At 58.1% G+C, this 17,521-nt stretch overlaps 1 protein-coding gene across 1 annotated transcript in view; it reads right to left on the bottom strand.

Moving 5' to 3' along the window:
• Nucleotides 1-223: 223 nt before the first annotated feature.
• The window catches only part of LOC104302198 (hydrocephalus-inducing protein homolog), a 76,333-nt gene continuing 59,035 nt past the window's right edge, over nucleotides 224-17,521 (bottom strand). Inside the window, exons 48-67 of the mRNA XM_054173345.1 lie at nucleotides 17,269-17,503; nucleotides 16,322-16,535; nucleotides 15,977-16,096; nucleotides 14,659-14,818; nucleotides 14,377-14,553; nucleotides 13,756-13,950; nucleotides 13,060-13,159; nucleotides 12,379-12,478; nucleotides 11,148-11,316; nucleotides 10,315-10,553; nucleotides 9,043-9,145; nucleotides 8,237-8,441; nucleotides 7,650-7,888; nucleotides 6,628-6,779; nucleotides 5,094-5,286; nucleotides 4,346-4,451; nucleotides 3,502-3,762; nucleotides 2,735-2,877; nucleotides 1,828-2,046; nucleotides 224-343 (exon numbers count right to left, since the gene is read on the bottom strand). Of these exons, the coding sequence (XP_054029320.1) occupies nucleotides 224-343; nucleotides 1,828-2,046; nucleotides 2,735-2,877; nucleotides 3,502-3,762; nucleotides 4,346-4,451; nucleotides 5,094-5,286; nucleotides 6,628-6,779; nucleotides 7,650-7,888; nucleotides 8,237-8,441; nucleotides 9,043-9,145; nucleotides 10,315-10,553; nucleotides 11,148-11,316; nucleotides 12,379-12,478; nucleotides 13,060-13,159; nucleotides 13,756-13,950; nucleotides 14,377-14,553; nucleotides 14,659-14,818; nucleotides 15,977-16,096; nucleotides 16,322-16,535; nucleotides 17,269-17,503 (3,450 nt within the window). The remainder of the gene's footprint in view (nucleotides 344-1,827; nucleotides 2,047-2,734; nucleotides 2,878-3,501; nucleotides 3,763-4,345; nucleotides 4,452-5,093; nucleotides 5,287-6,627; nucleotides 6,780-7,649; nucleotides 7,889-8,236; nucleotides 8,442-9,042; nucleotides 9,146-10,314; nucleotides 10,554-11,147; nucleotides 11,317-12,378; nucleotides 12,479-13,059; nucleotides 13,160-13,755; nucleotides 13,951-14,376; nucleotides 14,554-14,658; nucleotides 14,819-15,976; nucleotides 16,097-16,321; nucleotides 16,536-17,268; nucleotides 17,504-17,521) is intronic.

Below are 17,521 nucleotides of genomic sequence, written 5' to 3'. Positions count from 1 at the left end.
TACCAGTGCAAGTCGGGCCAGTGTGCAGCCCCTGGCTGCAGCCCCTGCGCACTCATTAATAGACACTTAATAGACATTAATTCTGTTAACTATTCCAACCGAGTCCCAATTATAAACACTAACCACTCATGGGATGTATTTCACAATTGTGCACTAGGACATGTTTATAAAGTAGTTGTTATTATTTTAATAGTTAATGAAATGAATATGTAGGAATGTCATGTCAATTAATAACCTCTTCAGCACACTCAGAGCCAGTCACAACAGCGCTGAGGAGAATCTGCACCTCGTGGCTGCTGCTCTCCAAGACAGTGTGAGCTGGTTCTGCCTCTGGCTCCAGCACCTGCAAAGAGAAGGGAGAAGAGTCACTGAGCAGGGCCCTGAGTGCCAGGCTGATCAGGGAGCCTCCAGCAGCAGCCACCCAGCGGGGCTAGGAAGGACATTCCCGTGGCTCATCCCACAAGGACGGCAGCAGGAGACCCTTCTGCTGTAGGCTGTGTGTCACCTGCTGCCCAAAGCCATCAGTGCCAGCACTGCAAGCACACACGTGGGGACTGCCACTGGCTACCAGTGCCTGACCTTGCTTTTCCTGGCCCCTAGAAACCCAGCAGCCCCCAGTTTCCTTCCTGGAGGCTGTGGGTGGAGAACCCCAAGAATGAACAGCTCTGGAAACTCCTTTTAGGACAAAGGACTTTCCAGAGAGATGTCTGGTGTGGGGCAGCCACCACCCTGCTGGGGGCTGGGAAGGGGCATTTGGGGGTGGGAGTGAACTCGTTTGGAAAGCCTCTGACTGCTCTGCCTCTGCCAGGCAAAATGATTTGGGTTCCAGGTCTTACAATGGTTCAGCAGCTGGGGCAGAGCCATCACCCAAGAGAAGTGTGTTGGGCAAGGAAAGTCAAAGCAGAAGCTGCTGCTGAGATCCCCACAGCCAACAGCAGAGGATGGTTGAGCTGGAAGAGACCTGGATGCTTGTCGAGTCCAACCATCAGCTCTGCTCTCCAGACCCTTGGGCAGCTTTGCTGCCTTGCTCAGTGCAGACAACGCTCAAAGCTCAGCCCCAGGGTGCTGGGGGGCCCCACAGCACACACAGCAGAGTGCTGCTACTGCTGCTCTGCACCCAAAACAAGGAGCAGGGGATTGAACTCCTTGGGAGTTCAAAGGCACTGAATCTAAACCAGATCTGAACTCCAGCGAATGGAGATCTGCTCAGTGCTGACCAACAGCTAAAGTGGGGGGCAGGAGATTGGGGGGCAAGAGGATGAGGCCAGACTCCTTTCTCAGTCATGCCCAGTGACAGGACAAGGAGCAAGGGGCACAAACTGGAGTCCAGGAGGTTCCATCTGACCAGGAGGAGAAAATTCTTTGCTGTGAGGGTGCTGGAGGCCTGGAGCAGGCTGCCCAGAGAGGCTGTGGAGTCTCCTCCTTTGCAGAGATCTCAACCCCTCCTGGTTACTGTGATGCTGGGCAAGCTGCTGTAGGTGTCCCTGCTTTAGCAGGGGGTTGGGACTGGATGACCTCCAGAGGTCCCTCCCAACCCCCACCATGCTGTGCAAGTGTGTTCAAAACTGTGAGCTCCCATCCAGCACAGACTGCAACACTTCAGCTCTCGGTTTAGGGTTTGCCTCTCTTGTCAAAGAGACTTCCCCATCTTGTCTGAGCCCTCAGATCCCTGAGCAGCCTCCTTTCCTCTAACACATCCTGCTGGTTCCCATTCAGGGATGGATTCACTGTCAGGAGGAGCAGCTCAGCCAGCAGAGATGGAGATCTGCTGCCATCAGCAGACCTTCCTGTGGCAGCTCAGGTAGCTTTTGCTGCTGTGCTTCTCACCTTCTTCTTGACAGGCCAGCTGGCACCTGGGGGCCTTGTGGTATCCACCCACTTGATGGTATGCAGGCTGTCATCCCAGTCAGGGACCTCCTCTGGTGGCAGGTGGAAGGAGATCCTGGACACCTGACACTTCACTGGGTGCTTTCTAAAGGCGACCTCAACTTCAGATTGCAAGGTCACTGTGATGTCCTTTGCACAGCCAGCATGGAGGTGTCCCACCTAGGGAGAACCAGAGAGCCAAGATCAACCTGGGATCACTGGCAAGGACAGGACAGGCTGTGGGTGTGGGGAGCAGCTGTGCCAGGAACACCTCTGTGAGGAGAGGCTGAGAGCCTGGGGAAGAGCAGCCTGAGAGACAATCTCTCAAAGCCTATCAAGAGCTAGAGGGTAGGGCACAAGAGGAGGGGACCAGACTCCTCTCAGTGGTGCCCAGGGACAGGGCAAGGGGCACCTACTGGAACCAAGGAGGTTCCATCTGAACCAGAGGAGAAACTTCCTTGCTGTGAGGGTGCTGGAGGCCTGGGGCAGGCTGCCCAAACAGGTTGTGGAGTCTCCTGCTCTGCAGAGATTCCAACACACACCCCTGGCCATTGTGATCCTGGGCAAGCTGCTGTGGGTGCCCTGCTTTGGCAGGGGGGTTGCACTAGATGACTCCCAGAGGTCCCTTCCAGCTCCCACCATGCTGGGATTGTGTCCAACTGCATCTTACTGAGGATTTCTCTGGGTTTTGATAGAGAACACCGCCACCAAAAGATGCCACGTCCCACAGCATGGAGCTCTTCTGGCCCCAGCAAAGCCAGGATGGCATCTCCTAGGTGGCACTGAAAGGGGTTCCCACTGCTCCAGGGTGGCTCCCAGAAAGCTGCCAGGCAGGATCTGAGCAGCAGAGAGAGACAACCAAGCTCACCTGGGGGGAGAAGTGGAAGGGAGGCTCAGGCAGCCACTGGAAGCGCAGGGCCTGCCCCCTGTGGCGGTTGGCGATGGTGAAGGTCACGGAGGAGGGGGCGCCGACGGCACAGAACCCAAACTGGATGTGATCCCCCGGGTCAGCTGTTGGCAAGGAGAGAGAGAGGTCTCAGCATGCAGGGAGATCCCTCTGCCCCCCACAGACACACAGGGCTCCAGCTCTGCCTTCTCCAAGCCTTTCTTCCCCTGGGACATGCAGCCCAGGACACGGCTGGGCCTGGGCTGAGATCGCAGTGCCAGCTCCCCTCCAGCTCTGCCCCTTCCAGCACCCCCAAGTCCTTCTCTGCTGGGCTGCTCTGGGCCCAGCATGGACCCCTGAGGGGCACCACTTGTCACCAGTCCCCATCTGGACACTGAGCTGTTGATCACTATCCTCTGGCTGTGACCATCCAACCAATTCCTTATCCACCAAGCAGTCCACCCACAGAGGACACAGAGGCTCAGATGTGCTCTTCACAGCACCCCATGGGCTGGCAGACCTCCTTTTAGAGGTCCTCAATCAAAAGCTGGTTTCTTTGAGCCCTCCCTGCTGGCCTGCAAACTGCTCCCTTGACAGGGCACCTTCCCTGCTGCTCCCAAGCAAGGCTGCTCTGCAGGCTACAAAAGGTGACAGCAGCTGGCTGCTAAATCTGGGCCAGCCCTGTGCTGCCACAAGGTGAGCCCAGCCGAGGAGGCTCCTTGCTCCACCCTGGCAGCTTCTCCTCTTACCCTCAATGCTGTCCTCCTCCAGGCTGCCCTCAGTGAGGTTCTGCTCCTCCCTGTCTGTCACCAGTCCCTGGATGTTGTCCAGGGTGAAGTCATCTTCATGGCCTTCACCCACCAGCCTGATGGTGGTCTCAGAGGGGTTGCCCAGCACTGCCAGGTGGAGCTTCCCTTCCAGGCGTTGGGCCAGGGTGGGCTTGAAAAGCACCTCAAACTCTGCTGTCTCCCCACACTGCAGGAGCAGGGAAGCAGTGTGGAGCTTCCTCTCTGCACAGAGATGGACACCAGGGACAGGTGAGACACAGGAAACATTTCCATGCTCCACAAAAGGAACAGGAGCTTGAAAAACAGCTGTCTCTAAGCACAGCTTGGCTCAGCAGTGCTTCCAGACCCTCCTCCCATGTTCACAAGGCTGTGACTCCACCAGGACCATCCCTGTTAGTTGTCTTAAGCTCAGCTCAGTGCTCAGCTCTGGCTCAAACTGCAGCCAGATAGCTCCTGCCTTAAGCAGAGCTGAGTCAGAGTGCTTTGGGCTTTTGCTGGCTGGCTGTGGGCTCAGGGGCAGCCTCCCTTCAGGCTGGGGACTCCCCATATGCAGCAAAGACCTCAGATGCTCCACTGAAGTGGTGATAACCCCCCCAGGACTCAGCCCACCACGTCCACAAGAATGAAAAAGCTTCCTAGAGCTTGCTAGGCAGAAATCAACCCTGCAAAGAGGCCATGTGCAAAAGCCCCAGAGAGCCCCAGGACACAAGCTATGGCCAGCAGCTGGTTGCTGCTTGGCCAAGCCAGCAGCAGGACTCAAGTTCTCCCTGTGTGAGTGCCCACATTTCATGGGTGATGAATTCACCTTCTCCAGCAGAGTCCTTCATGCCCACAGGTTGGTAGAGGCATTTTGTGGTGGGCCTGGCCTTCAAGAAGAAAACTCCCTCTTCATCTAACAGATCCAGCAGCACCTGGGAAAAGAGCAGGACCAGACTGGGGTGAGCCCACACTGCTGCTGCTCCGCCAGCGGGAGCCCAGTGTGCTGCCCCCCTTCCAACACAGCTCTGAGCACAAGGCTGGAGCGAAACCAGACCAAACCCAGGCATCCAGAGACACTGGGAGATGATGGAAACAGAACCAGGCAGGACAGGAAGGCTCCACCCTGACTCTCTGAGTTGGGTTTCCCCTTCTCAGAAGGTCCCAAAATCCCCTTTCCCAGAGGAACTCCATTCCTGGCCAGCAGAAGTCAGCCAGGGGCTTCCAACAGACTTTCTGAGGCCCCTTCCCAGGGAGTTCCCTGAGGCAGGGAAAACACAGACCCCAGGGGTGGGTCAAGGATGGCAAGGACAGCAGCAGAGCTTGCAAAGGAGGTGGAGGCAAGTGAAGGGCTGCTGAGAAACGAGCCTCTGCCCACTGCTTTGCCACAGCAGAAGGTCAGGAGGTTGTCCTCCTGCCACAGAGGGGCTCTGAGCACAGGCAAAGGTTTGCCATTGGGCTCCAAGGGCACCTGCAGAGCAGTGGGGCACCTGTCCACCCTCACCGGCTGTGCTGGGCCCTCTCCTGCCCAGCAGCAGCCTTGTTCCCAGAGCAGAGTTCCCTCAGCAGCTCCTCACCTGGGCAGGGACAGCACCAGAGTTCTGCAGGACCAGGGGCAGCTTCTCCCAGGCCCCCAGCAGGAGCCTCCTGAAGAGCAGCAGGGGGTTCCCTCTCCTGTCTTTCAGCGCCGGGCGCAGGACGCTCACCTCAGGCAGCTTCCCCTCGCCGCTGATCTCAAAGGTCAGGCTCTGGGCTCTCACTGCTGCATGGCTGCAGGAGAGGGGCAGCAGAGCCACTGCTCACTTGGCAAGCAGTGAAGCCAGGGCCACCTGCTGCATTTCCCCTGCCTGGGGCTCCTGTCCCCTAGAACACAGCTCCCCCTTGCCCCTCTCCTCCAAGAGGAATCTGCTCTGCAGAGCCAGAGCCTCCCAGAGCACCAGTTCAAACCACTGCACTCAGAGGAGCCCTGCATGGCAGCAGAGACAGGAGGAGGTGACAGATGCCATGGGGCAGGTTCCCTGGCTGTGCTGAGGGGAGACAGAAGCAAGGAGCATGAGCAGAGCATGAAAAAGTGTCCAAGCAAGAAGGGACAAATCAGTGACCCCAGCAGGGAAGGTGATCTCCACAGAGGCTCAGAGCAGGAATTGCTCCTTTAGGGCAGCAGACTGATGGATCCAGTCCCAGCTCAGCTACTAAAGGGCTGGGCAAGGGCAGGTCAGGCCCAGGACACACACAGGGCCTAGGGCAGAAGAGCTGGGCTCTTTTAGAGGGGATCCAATGGCTCCTTTAGCATCAAAGATCTTCATGCACCCCAGGAGATCCACCAGATCACCTCCTGAGCACAGAAACAAGGAGGCAACAATGCCAGCTGGCTCAGGGCATGGAACCAATCCTTTGTCCTTGGCATTCTCCAGCTCAGCTGAAGCTGCACAGCTCCATTGCTCCCTGATTCATCCACTCCCTGTTGGCTCCTTGGGATCAGAGAATCCTGGAATGGTTTGGCTTGGAAGGGACCTTGAAAGCTCATCCAGTCCAACCCCCCTGCAGTCAGCAGGGACATTGGCAACTCCAGCAGTTTGCTCAGAGCCCCAGCCAACCTGACCTGGCATGGTTCCAAGCATGGGGCATTCCCCACCTCTCTGGGCACCCTGGGCCAGTGTCAATGTCCCACTGCCCTCACAGTCACTGCTGCAGGCTACATCAGGGCACTGACTTCCCTGCTTTGATGGATCTGGGAGCTACAGCTGCTGATTCCTCTGGAGCATCTCTGTCAGCAGGAGAGGCTGAGAGCCCTGGGGCTGCTGAGCCTGGAGAAGAGCAGCCCCAGAGGGGATCTTGGAGGTGAGGCTCCTGGAGCCCTGGAGCAGGCTGCCCAGAGAGGTTGTGGAGTCTTCTGTGCAGAGATTCCAAAGTCCCCTGGCCATTGGGATCCTGGGCACGATGCTGTGGGTGCCCTGCTCAGGCAGGGGGTGGGGCTGGGTGATCCCTAGAGGTCCCTTCCAAACCCCCCCATGCTGGGATGCTGTAAGGCTAAGTACTCTACCCAAGGCTACTCAAAGAGCTAGAAGCCATCAGGAAGGTCCCCTCCCAAGCTCTCCTGAGGTGACTTACCTTGTATGGACATCAAGGGAGGCCTCAAAAGTACAATGGTAGCTCTTTACCCTCCGTGGAGTGAAGGTGACAGTGGCAAAGGCATGGGAGCAGCTGGGCACGGACAGCCGGACAGGATCCACCTCAAACACCTGGCCAGAGTGGCTCTTCAGCTGGGGGGAGCCCAGAGAAAGGTGTTAGGAGGAAACTTCTCTGTGTGCTGCTGTCTCACCCATATATGGATCATGAGGAACAGCCCCAGGCAGTGTGGCCCCCTTCTGGCTTCCCTAGGCAGGCTCCATCTGCCTCAGGGGGTGAATCCAAAGCAGTGCTGCCCCAGGGGGCTGCCATCAAGCCCAGGAGTGCAAAGCTTGCTGTGAGCGCTGGTCAGACCCCCAGCACACATGGGAAGTGGGGACTGCATGTGGAACCCTGCAAAGAACCTGCCCCTGGCCTTGAAAGAGAAGGGGAAAAGACCAGGGAGCCTCAGGAAATCATTGGTTGGAAGAGTCCTTTAGGATCATCAAGTCCAACTCTGAACCCAGCACTGCCAGGTCACCACCAAACCATGGCCCTCAGCACCACAGCTCCACAGCTCTGAAATCCCTCTAGAGGTGGGGCTCTACCTCTGCCCTGGGCAGCCTGGGCCAGGCCTTGACAACCCTCAAGGGAAAGAAATTGCTCCTCATGTCCAACCTAACCCTCCCCTGGCACAACCTGAGGCCACGTCCTCTTGTCCTAGCACTTATTCCTTGGGAGAGGAGACCAACCCCACCCCAAAAGGGTCTGCTTTGAGCCCTGGCTCCAAGTTGAGTAAAAGCTCCTCCTCTGCCTGTGCTTCCAAGAGATGTTCAGAAGGGCTCAGGTCTCACTCCAAAGCCCCAGGGGCCTGGAGCTAAAACCTTGCCTGAGACACACTGAATGCAGCCCAGCTGTCCCCTGCCCTGAGCTGTACTAGTCTGGGCAAAAGGAAGCAATGAAGCTGGAGAACAGGGCAGATGTCACACAGCCTTCAGAGACTCAGCAAGGCCTCCTGTTCTTACCTTCTTGGGGCTGGGTTTGATGGAGAGGAGCACATCACAGGGGATTCTGTTCACATTGCAGATCTTGAAGCGTGCCGTGGCCTGGTGCCCAACCAGGACGTTGGTGAAGATGAACTTGTTCTCATCTGTGAGGAACACTCCCTGCTCCTCCTGCACTGTCTGGAGGACCTGGCAGAGGTTGCTGCTGCTGCAGATCTGATGGCCCTCAAAGATGGACTCAATGTCATCAGCCACAAATGCTGTGAGCAGAGCAGAGGGAGGGCTGAGGATGGAGAAGCCTCCCTGCTGACCTGACCTGCCCCTGCTGGCCTCTGAGAAGCCCTTTCTGCCCAGGGAGCTGCAAACCCCAGCCTTGGCTGGGGGAGCTGCCTGTGAGGATGGAGCTCAGGCACCCTCAGTCTGAAAGGCTTTCTTTTGATCCTTCCATGCATCCCTCCCAGCCTCTCCCACTGCTGGGCCTGACAAGAACCTCTGAGGATTCTGAGAGGGATGTAACCTCAGGCTCCGGCTGTCTGCTCTGTCCCAGGGCTGAGTCTGGGTGCTGAGCAGCAGCAGTCTGGCCACAGGAACCCGTGGGCAGCACGTACCTGGCAGGCAGGACTCGGCCAGCAGGGTGTAGGGGATGCCCAGAGGGTTGTCCCTGGGGTCTCTGTTGCTGATGTCGATGACCAGGTGCTCCTGGCACGGCCCTGGCAGCCCCGCAGCACAATCCACCGTCACCAGCTGCTGCTCCCCAGCAAGGATGGAGCCAAAGGCAGGGGACACAGTGAACATGCCCAGGGTGAAGCGAGCCTGCAGAAAGAGTCCCAGCAGAGGCTGATGGCCAACAGCCTCACTCTGAGCATCCCAACAAGGAGGACCCTGGGCCTTGGCCTCCAGCTGGGCCCAGGGCAGGCAGGGATGACACCAGGGCCCAAAGCACAACCCAGGAGGAGATGAACAAGCTAAGAAGATGTGCAGGCCTATCCTGAGTGGCTTAGAGAAAGGAGTTGGGGTGTCAAGGGTGAAGGTGGGAGCTGGGGTCCTTCAGCCTCCAATGTGAAACAAGAGAGCAGAGAGAACTGTGAGAAACCACCAGAGAGGAGACGGGACTGGGCAGAAGGCAATGCAAGGTCATCTCCTGTCCATGGACTGGGAGTTCAACAGGGACACTCCACAGCTGTGGCACTCACAGTCTTCTTTTGGCCAGCAGCTACCAGGTACAGATACCTTCCCCTTGGCCCCACAGCTCCAGGTCTGAGCATGAGCACAGCACCGAGCAGCTCCTTCCTCTGCTTATGGCTGGCAGAGGATGGGTCTCCACCATGCAGCCCATGTCCCATGCCATGGGCACAAGCCCCCAGCCTGGGCACAGCAGTGGAGGAGCCTGTGCTGGGGAGCAGGAGCCACCTACCTTCATGGGGGGCTTGGTTCCCTCTGGCAGCAAGGGCTTGTTCTGCTTGCCTGCAGCAGACCTTCCATTGAAGCTCCCCTGCTTGTGGGACTCGGAGAACATCCTTTGATGTGCACCCAGAGGAGAGAGCAGAGAACATCCCTCAGGCTGAGCTCCTCCTGCCCTTCTCCACAGCCAAAACTTCCTCCCCAGGGAAGAAAGTCCTCCTGCTCTTCACAGCCCCCTGCACCACCTGTGGCTGTGGCTCACGGGCAGATGGGCTCCAGCACCAGCTGCATGAGGATGAGCAGGAGGATTCTGTGGCATCTCTCTCCTCCTGCTCACAAGGGAGGTTGTCGTCTGCACAGGCAGACAATGACCCAGGGCTCACAGAACATGGACTTGGTTAGTCGGAAGAGACCTTTAAGGTCATCAAGTCCAACCCTGAACCCAGCACTACAGGTCACCACTAACCCATGGCCCTCAGCACTACATCTCACAGAGTCATAGAGATGTTGAGGCTGGAACAGACCCTCAGGATCACCAAGTCCAGCCCAGAGCCCTACTCTACAAAGTTCATCCCTAAACTATATTCCCAAGCACCACATCTAAACAACCTTCAAACCCACCCAGGCTTGGTGACTCCACCACCTCCCTGGGCAGCACATTCCTGTCCTGACCACTCTTGCTGGCACAAATTTTTTCCTAATGCCCAGTCTAAACCTACCCAGTCACAGCTTTAGGCTGTTCCCTCCTTTTCTGTCACTAATCACCTGTGAGAAGAGACCAGCACCAACCTCTCCACAGTTTTGAAACCCCTCCAGGAGCAGGCACTCCACCACTGCCCTGGGCAGTCTGGGCCAGGCCTTGACAACCCTCAAGGGGAAGAAATTGTTCTTCATGTGCAGCCTAAACCTCCCCTGGCACAACTTGAGGCTGTGCCCTCTTGTCCCAGCACTTGTTCCTTGGGAGAAAACACCAACCTCACCTGGCTCCAGCCTCCCTTCAGGGAGTTGTAGAGAGCCAGAAGGGCTTCCCTCAGCCTCCTCTTCTCCAGGCTAAACAATGCCAGGTGCCTCAGTCACTCCTCACAGACCATGTGCTCCAGACCCCTCCCCAGCTTTGTTGTCCTTCTCTGGCCACCCTCCAGCACCTCAATGGTCTTGGAGTAAGGGGCCCAAACCTGACCCCAGGACTCACAGCGCTGCCTGGTTGTGTGTCCTGGCTGCCTGCCACACACCAGCCCTGCTGTGGGGCCTCCTCCAGCAGGAAGCTTGCTGCAGGCCTTCTCACCTTTTCTTTGTGGGCTCAGCTGCATCCTGGTCTGCTCTGCAGATGAGGAACTCGAAGGGCAGGAGGCCTCTGTTCTGCAGCAGGAAGCTGCAGGCTCTCCTGGTGCCGCTGGCCATGGCCCCGCAGTCGAGCAGCGCCGCAGGGCTGATGCTGTATTGGCTGAACACAGCTCTGCCTGACAGCCTCACTGGGATGGTGGCAATGGGCTCCCCTCCTGCACTCAGGCTGGGCTCCAGCACCTGCAATGGGGGCAGGGCTTGGTAAATCCAGCAGAGACCAACCTCTGTCTCTGGCCTGTGGCCACATCCCAGGTGCCCATCAGCTCATCCCCCTGCTTCGAAGGCCTTCTCCAGAGCTGCATTTTCAGCCTCTCTTAGAATCATGCAATGGGTTGGGTTGGAGGAGTCATTTGTTCAATTTCCCTGCAGTCAGCAGGAACAGCTGAGGGCAGAGCAGGTGCTTCAGAGCTCCAAACAACCTGACCTGCAGTGGTTCCAGGGATGGGGCAATTACCACCTCCCTGGCCAACCTGGGCCAGGCTGGCACCACCCTCAGCGTCAGACATTTCTTCCTCCTATCCAGGCTGAATCTTCCTCTTTTAGTTTCAAACCATCATCCCTTGTCCTGTCACAGCAGGCCCTGATCAAAAGTCTGTCCCCAGCTTTTGTACTGGCCCCCTCAAGCACTGGAAGGGCCACAACTGGTTCCTGAAAGCCTTTGCTGTGTACAAATAACAGAAGGTTCCCCAGCTACAGCTTTCTTTCCAGCAGAGCCAGGTCCTCCTGACAGCCTCAGCCCAGCTGTGCTCACCCTGCCTGCCCCAGGCAGCTCACCTGGCACAGCAGGATGGCTTCGTCCTCAATGCTGATCTCCCTCTGGGGGTGGAAGAGCAGCTGGACACTGACAGGGCGCTCAGAGGCAGGCAGCAGGCCCTGCTGGGGCTGCACAGTGAGGTGGGAGGCCAGGTCACGGGTCCTGGGGTCTGTGGGGCACAGCCTGAACCTGGGGAGGGAAGGAGAAGAAGATCTCTGCAGTGAGCAGCCCAGGTGCCAGCAGCACAGCCAGGACCTGGCATGGGACCAGTAAAAACCAACAGTGCTTAGGAGCCCCAGATCCTGGCAGAGCCAGGCAGTGCTGAGTGCTGGCAGCTCCCCCCCACCCCCAGGATTTTCTTTCCTCCTCTAAAGAGTCTCCTGAAGAGAAAGGACTTAGCCCTGGAAGGACAGCAACAGAGCTCAGCAGGGACTGGCCTCAACTTCAGGGTCACAAAATCCCAGCCCCCAGCATGGGAGGGTTTGGAAAGGACCTCTGGGGATCATCTGCTGCAACCCCCCTGCTAAAGTAGGGCACCCACAGCAGCTTGCCCAGGAGCACAAGGGCCAGGGGGAGTTGGAAGCTCTGCAGAGGAGATGACTCCACAACCTCTCTGGGCAGCCTGCTCCAGGCCTCCAGCACCCTCACAGCAAAGTTTCTCCTCCTGTGCAGATGGAACTTCCTGGGTTCCAGTTTGTGCCCACTGCCCCTTGTCCTAGCCCTGGACACCACTGTCAGGAGTCTGGCTCCAACCTCTTGCCTGCCACAGGTCCTTTAGCTCTTGCTGAGCATTGCTCAGCTCCCCTCTGGGGCTGCTCTTCCCTAGGCTCAACAGCCCCAGGGCTCTCAGCCTTTGCTCCTCACAGAGCTGCTCCAGGCCCCTCAGCCCCTTTCTAGTTTCTGCTGGACTCTCTCCAGTAGTTCCCTCTTGCACTGAGGAGCCCAGAGCTGGAGCCAGTACTCCAGATGTGGTCTCCCTAGGGCAGAGGAAAGGCAGAGGAGAATGGCCCCTGCCCTGCTGGCCACACTCTTCTTACTGCACCCCAGAGCCCAGGCTCTCTCCTGATGGTGCCTGCTGAGCTGTGCAGAACTGCTGGGCTGTGGCTGCACTCCCCATGGCAATGGAGCCTGGAGCCAGTGTTCACACACACCATGAGGCAGCCAGCATGGGAACAGCTTCTAGCCACAGGAGCAGACTGCAGGCCTGGGCAGGTGGCCCCAGACACCCCCACAGCAGGCAGCTGGACCAACCTGTATGCAATCTTGTACTGCCCTTGGTTCCTCAGACTCAGCACTTGTTTGGCACTATCCAGGACCTTCAGGACTCCAAAGTTCACACAGCCATCTGCACCTGCAGGACACCCACAGAGCGAGGGAAGGAATGGGGAGGATGCTGGAGCTGCTGCAGACTGCACCCAGTCAGGAGACAGAGATCTCAGGAGGGACAAAGCTCTGCTCAGCAAGTCTCCAGCCTTGCAAGGTTTCTCTGGCTCCTTTCCTGCCCTTTGCTCTTCTTACTCAGAGAGGATCTGTAGGGCTTAGCAGCCAAGGAGCTCAGCCTCCACCTCCTTGCTTCCAAGCACAGATCAACCACTTGATGTGCTGTGCTGAGCCTTCAGGAGTTGCCAGCTGCTTGTTCACACCCCTGGTGTTTCAAAGTCCCCAGATCAAACCAACACAAAGGTGCATGCTTCAAGGTCCAGAGAAGAAAGAGGCAAGGCACTGTGTGACCTGACAGTGCTTTACTCCACACAGCTGGCAAGAGACCTGTGTCATGGATCCATGCCAGGCCTGCATTGCTGACCCATCCCATCCCATCCCATCCCATCCCATCCCATCCCATCCCATCCCATCCCATCCCATCCCATCCCATCCCCTTGCCAAGGCAATGCAATGCATCTGAACTACTTTGCTCTGGGGCCATCCACTGACCTTCAGGCAGGGTGATGTTCAGAGCGACTTCGTAGGCCTCAGCCAGAACTTCAATGTTCTCCACCTGAACAACACCCTGGACATTCTCTGCATCTGAAACCTGAGGCAGCAAGAAGCAAACCCTAAAGTCATTCTCCTCAGTGTTTCTGGTAAACAAGAGGAGTTCTTGTCTCCAGCAGCTGTGTTTACACACCCTGGGAGGCAGTGTGATGTGCAAACCCCCACAAGAGTCGTGAGGTGTCCCAGCAGGTGGCAATGACCCCCAACTCTCTCTCAGCAGGCAGCAGCCTGACTGCAATGCAGCCTCTAAACCACAGGGAACAAAGCCTTAAAATCCTGAGGAGGAGACTCCACAACCTCTCTGGGCAACCTGCTCCAGGGCTCCAGCACCCTCACACCAAAGATGTTGGACCCTCCTGGGTTCCAGTTGCTGCCTGTTCCCCCTTGTTCTGTGCTGGCACCACTGCCTGCTCCATCTTCTTGCCCCCCACCCTCAGCTCTTGCTCAGCACTGAGGTATTCAGCAGCAGCATCCTTCAGTGAGGGTCCCTTGGTGCTAAGGGCCCAGACAATGTGGGGTCAAAGGAATCTCCTGAGGGCTCATCCTTTGGCCCTCTTTGCCTTCAGACACAGCCTCCATCACCCAGGGCCCACAGCACTCTGCCCAGCTCTGCCAGGCAGGGCCCTGTCCCCTCACCTCCAAACGGATCTTCTTCTCCACGCTGAGAGCCTTGGTGGTCCTGAAGCACAGCTGCACGGCCAGCTCCGAGCGGGGCCCAACCATGCCCTCGCTCTGCGACACGGAGAAGCCCTCGCCGAGGGTCTCCAGCCCGCTGAGCCTCCAGGCCACCGGCAGGGGGCAGCTGTTCTGCAGCAGCAGGGTCCTGCTGTGCTCGCTGCGGAGACACCGAGGCTCAGTGCCGGCTGCCGGGGGGCACACCGGCAGCCCTGCCGCTGGCAGCAGCCCTCCCCACGGGGCTGAAACCACCCTTCGGCCTTTGCTCTTTGCCACCAGCCCGAGAGGTGAGGCCCCTAGGGAGAGCTTGGTGGCAGAAGGGGATCCAACAGGAGGCAGATCCAGAGGAGCTACTCCGCTCTCTCTGCCCCAGCAGATGAGAAGCAAATGCAGCAGGGCACCCACTGCTGGGGGGGCTAGAGCTGGGGACTGTCATGGGACATCCCAGCCAGCAAGGAACAGTGAGCAAGAGGGCAAGAGGCTGGCAAGTGCTGGGAGCAAGAGGGCTGCTGGCCCAGCCTCCAATCTGAGTAAAGGGAAGTTTCAGCAGAGCCACCCCCGGCAGAGTGCCCCTGGCCTGACTGACCTGTGCAGAAGCACCCTGTTGAAATGCAGCTGCTTGGGGCTGACCCCCAGCTTCACCTTCACCCCTTGGCAGCACAGGTGGAAGACCACTGGCTCTGGGTTGCCCTTGATGCAGCAGATGAGGCTGTCTTCCACCAGGCCAGGTGAAGTGGGGTATGCCCAGATGCTCAGCTCCTGGCCCCAGCCCCACAAAGAGAAACACAGAAGAACATTCAGTGAGCAGGAGGGGCAGCTCCTGGGCTCTTCTGCTGCTCCCTGTCCCACCTGCCTGTCCCCTACCTGCTTCTCCTTAGGTCCCAGCTGCATGCTGGCAGGCTCCAAGAGGAAGGTGCCCCCCCTGCCACCCCGCTCAAAGGAGAAGTGCACCTCCGCCTCCCAGGGGGTGACATTGCGGATGGAGATCTTCTCGCAGTTGCCAGCCTGCAGCACAGCCTTGGACCTGTCCACAGAAAGGGCAAAGGCTGCAGGGGAGCTCTATCAAGCACCCTAAGAGAAAGGATCATGTGGGACACCTTGCATGCTGCCTGTGTTCATTCCCTGCCTCCTTTGGTGCCCAGCCCACACTTGGTGTCTCCATCCCAGAGGTGTGCACAGGCCACTTCAAGAGGCCTTCTACAAACCAGGAACTCAAAGGTGCCTGGAAAACCAGAAGCACAGCAGGCACCTGGATTCCTCCCCTCCTCTGCTGGCTTTCCCTCCCTGCAGGCTTCCCAGCAAAGCTGTGAAAGAGCTCAGCTTCTCTCTTCCAAAGCAGCCAGGAGACTGCCTTGGCCCAGCTCCTGGGGGAGACTGAGGCTGAGGGATGGAAACCAAAAGGATTCCTTCCCAAGAGGAATCCCAGAGTTAACAAACACCTCTTGGCTCAGGTATGGGACAGAGTTTGGTGGGAAAGGGTCAAAAAAAGCAATGCCTCAGCCTGGCCAAATCCTCTTTTGGTTTTAAAACTCTTTTGATTTAACCTTCCTGGGGTGTCAAAATGCCACCAGCTCTCCAGAGCTCCCCCGGGGACAAAACTTCATTGCTAATACTGAAAGAAGAGGGAAGTGAAAGATAGAAAGATGCCAGCAGCTACAGGGACATTATTTTAAGGCCAGACTATATCCAGCAGTGAGGATCAGGAAAATGGCAATCCCATTCTCCCTGCTCTGCAGGTGCTTGTCCCCCAACAACAGCTCCAACCAGCAAGTCTTGCTGACGCCGCAGGTTTCACGGAGGGTTTACAATCCCTCAGCAGAAAAACTTCCTTTGCTCCTTCAGGCTGCCCACAGAGCTCCCAGCACTTGAAACAAACAGCACAAAGCTGCTGAAGCTGAGATGGGGTCTGACAAGTGACCCCAAACTGCCTTCAGGCTGCAAGCAGCAGGTGGCTCTGGCCACCAAAGCACCCAGGGGGCAGGACGATCAGCTCCATCCCTCCCCCAGCTCCCCCAGCACTCCTGTGCCTGCTAGGTGCTCAAGTTCCCACAGCTGTGCTCCTTCAAAGCCACCAAACTCCCAGCTCTCTGCCTGGGCCTGCCCTGAATCGTGCCCCTGGGAGCATGCTCCTGAAAGCACAAGGTCCTGCAAGCAGCCCAGCTGGGGGGTGGGCAGCACCTACCTGTCCCTTGCCTTGCCACACAGCAGCGGCCCGAAGTGGAACACCCCCGTGCTCAGGACATACTCCTTGGAGAGGATGGCATCAGCTGCCTTGCTCTTCCTGCAGCGAGGAAACACCTCCCTGGCACAGAGAGAAGGCAAGGAACAGCTGGGAGATTCTCTGAGCACAAAACCTGCTCCCAAAGTCCAAACTCTTAGTGCTGGCTGAGGCACAGCACTGCTGCCCAGCCCCAGGCACAGCAAGAGACGCTGGGGGGCTCAGGCAGGGCACAGGGGGACAAGGGGCAGAGGCTCAGCTCTGAGCTCAGGGACAGCAGAGTGGGATGGCCCCAGGGGCCAGCCTTACCGTGGGTCCCGGCTGATGGTGGGCTGCAGGCAGGTGCCCCTGCAGTGCAGCTGGTAGGCTCGCTTGGTGCCGAGCAGCTCGAAGTGCAGCCTCTGCTCAAAGCTGCCCAGCACCGCGGAGCTGAAGTGGACCTGCAGCGCCACCTGGCCCTGGGCAGGCACTACCCAGCGGTAGCTGCTGAGCCTGGCAGGGAAAGAGGAACCTTCAGACACTGCTGAGGAACAAAGGAGAGCAGGAGGAGCTGGGGGGCTCGCCATGGTGGAGCTGGGCTGGGAAACCTCCTTGGCAAGCTGGCCATGAAGCAGAGGGATCCCTCCTCCCTCACAGCTCACCTGACACGTCCCTCTGGGGGTGGCAGGGTGTCCCCCTGGCTTTGGTCCCCCTGGCTTTGGTCCCCCTCAGAGGAACATCTGGAGGGTCCTGTGGCTGGCCCCTGGAGATCTCTCCTGCCACAGCCAGAGCTCTGCTTTCTCTTCACAGCCTCCTTGCTGCTGCTGGCTTTCTCCCTCCTCAGATGGCCTCTGGCTGGGGTGCCCTGCTCCTCTGAGGTCTTCACCCCAAAGGGAGAGAGCAAAGGGAGAGAGCAAAGGGAGAGAGCAAAGGGAGAGACAGCTGAGACCTGCCCTGAGAGCCAGCACTGCAGGGGAGGTCTCAGCAGAGCAGAGCACAGGGGCAAAATCCTCTCCCTTGACCTGCTGCCCACATTGCTGGGGATCAGCCCAGGACAGGGCTTTCAGCACTCAGTGCCAGCTCCTCTCCATCTTTGCACCTCCCAGCTGAAGGGTTGAGGGGCAGAGCAGGCTTCTGCTGAGGCTTTGTCTCTCCTCTCAGACTGGCCCTGTGTTGTAAGCAGAGCTCTTTCTTCTGGACAGCCAGAAGGGATCTCTGCAGGCTTGGGCCCTGTCACATCTTCACTGCCCTTCCACTGTGACCCTTTTCCATCCCACCTGCCCCCTTGCCCCCATCCAGCCCTGGCACCTTCACTGTGGGCACAGTGGGGACATCCACACCACTTTCAGGAGCCTCCTCCTCTTCTGGCACTGTGGCAGCTTCTGGCAGGAGCACAAAGTGCTGGAGGACTTCTGCAGGCACCTCCCTCTTGTCTGGGTAGCAAACCACAGAGTAGAGAGCAGTGGGGGGAATGGGGGGCCCTGAGGGACCCAGGCCCAGCTCATCCAGGACCTAAAGCAGAAGAGCAAA

The sequence above is a fragment of the Dryobates pubescens genome, chromosome 26 (genome assembly GCF_014839835.1).
Source record: "Dryobates pubescens isolate bDryPub1 chromosome 26, bDryPub1.pri, whole genome shotgun sequence".
Lineage (NCBI taxonomy): Eukaryota > Metazoa > Chordata > Aves > Piciformes > Picidae > Dryobates > Dryobates pubescens.
This window is presented reverse-complemented; position numbering and strand designations above follow the sequence as displayed.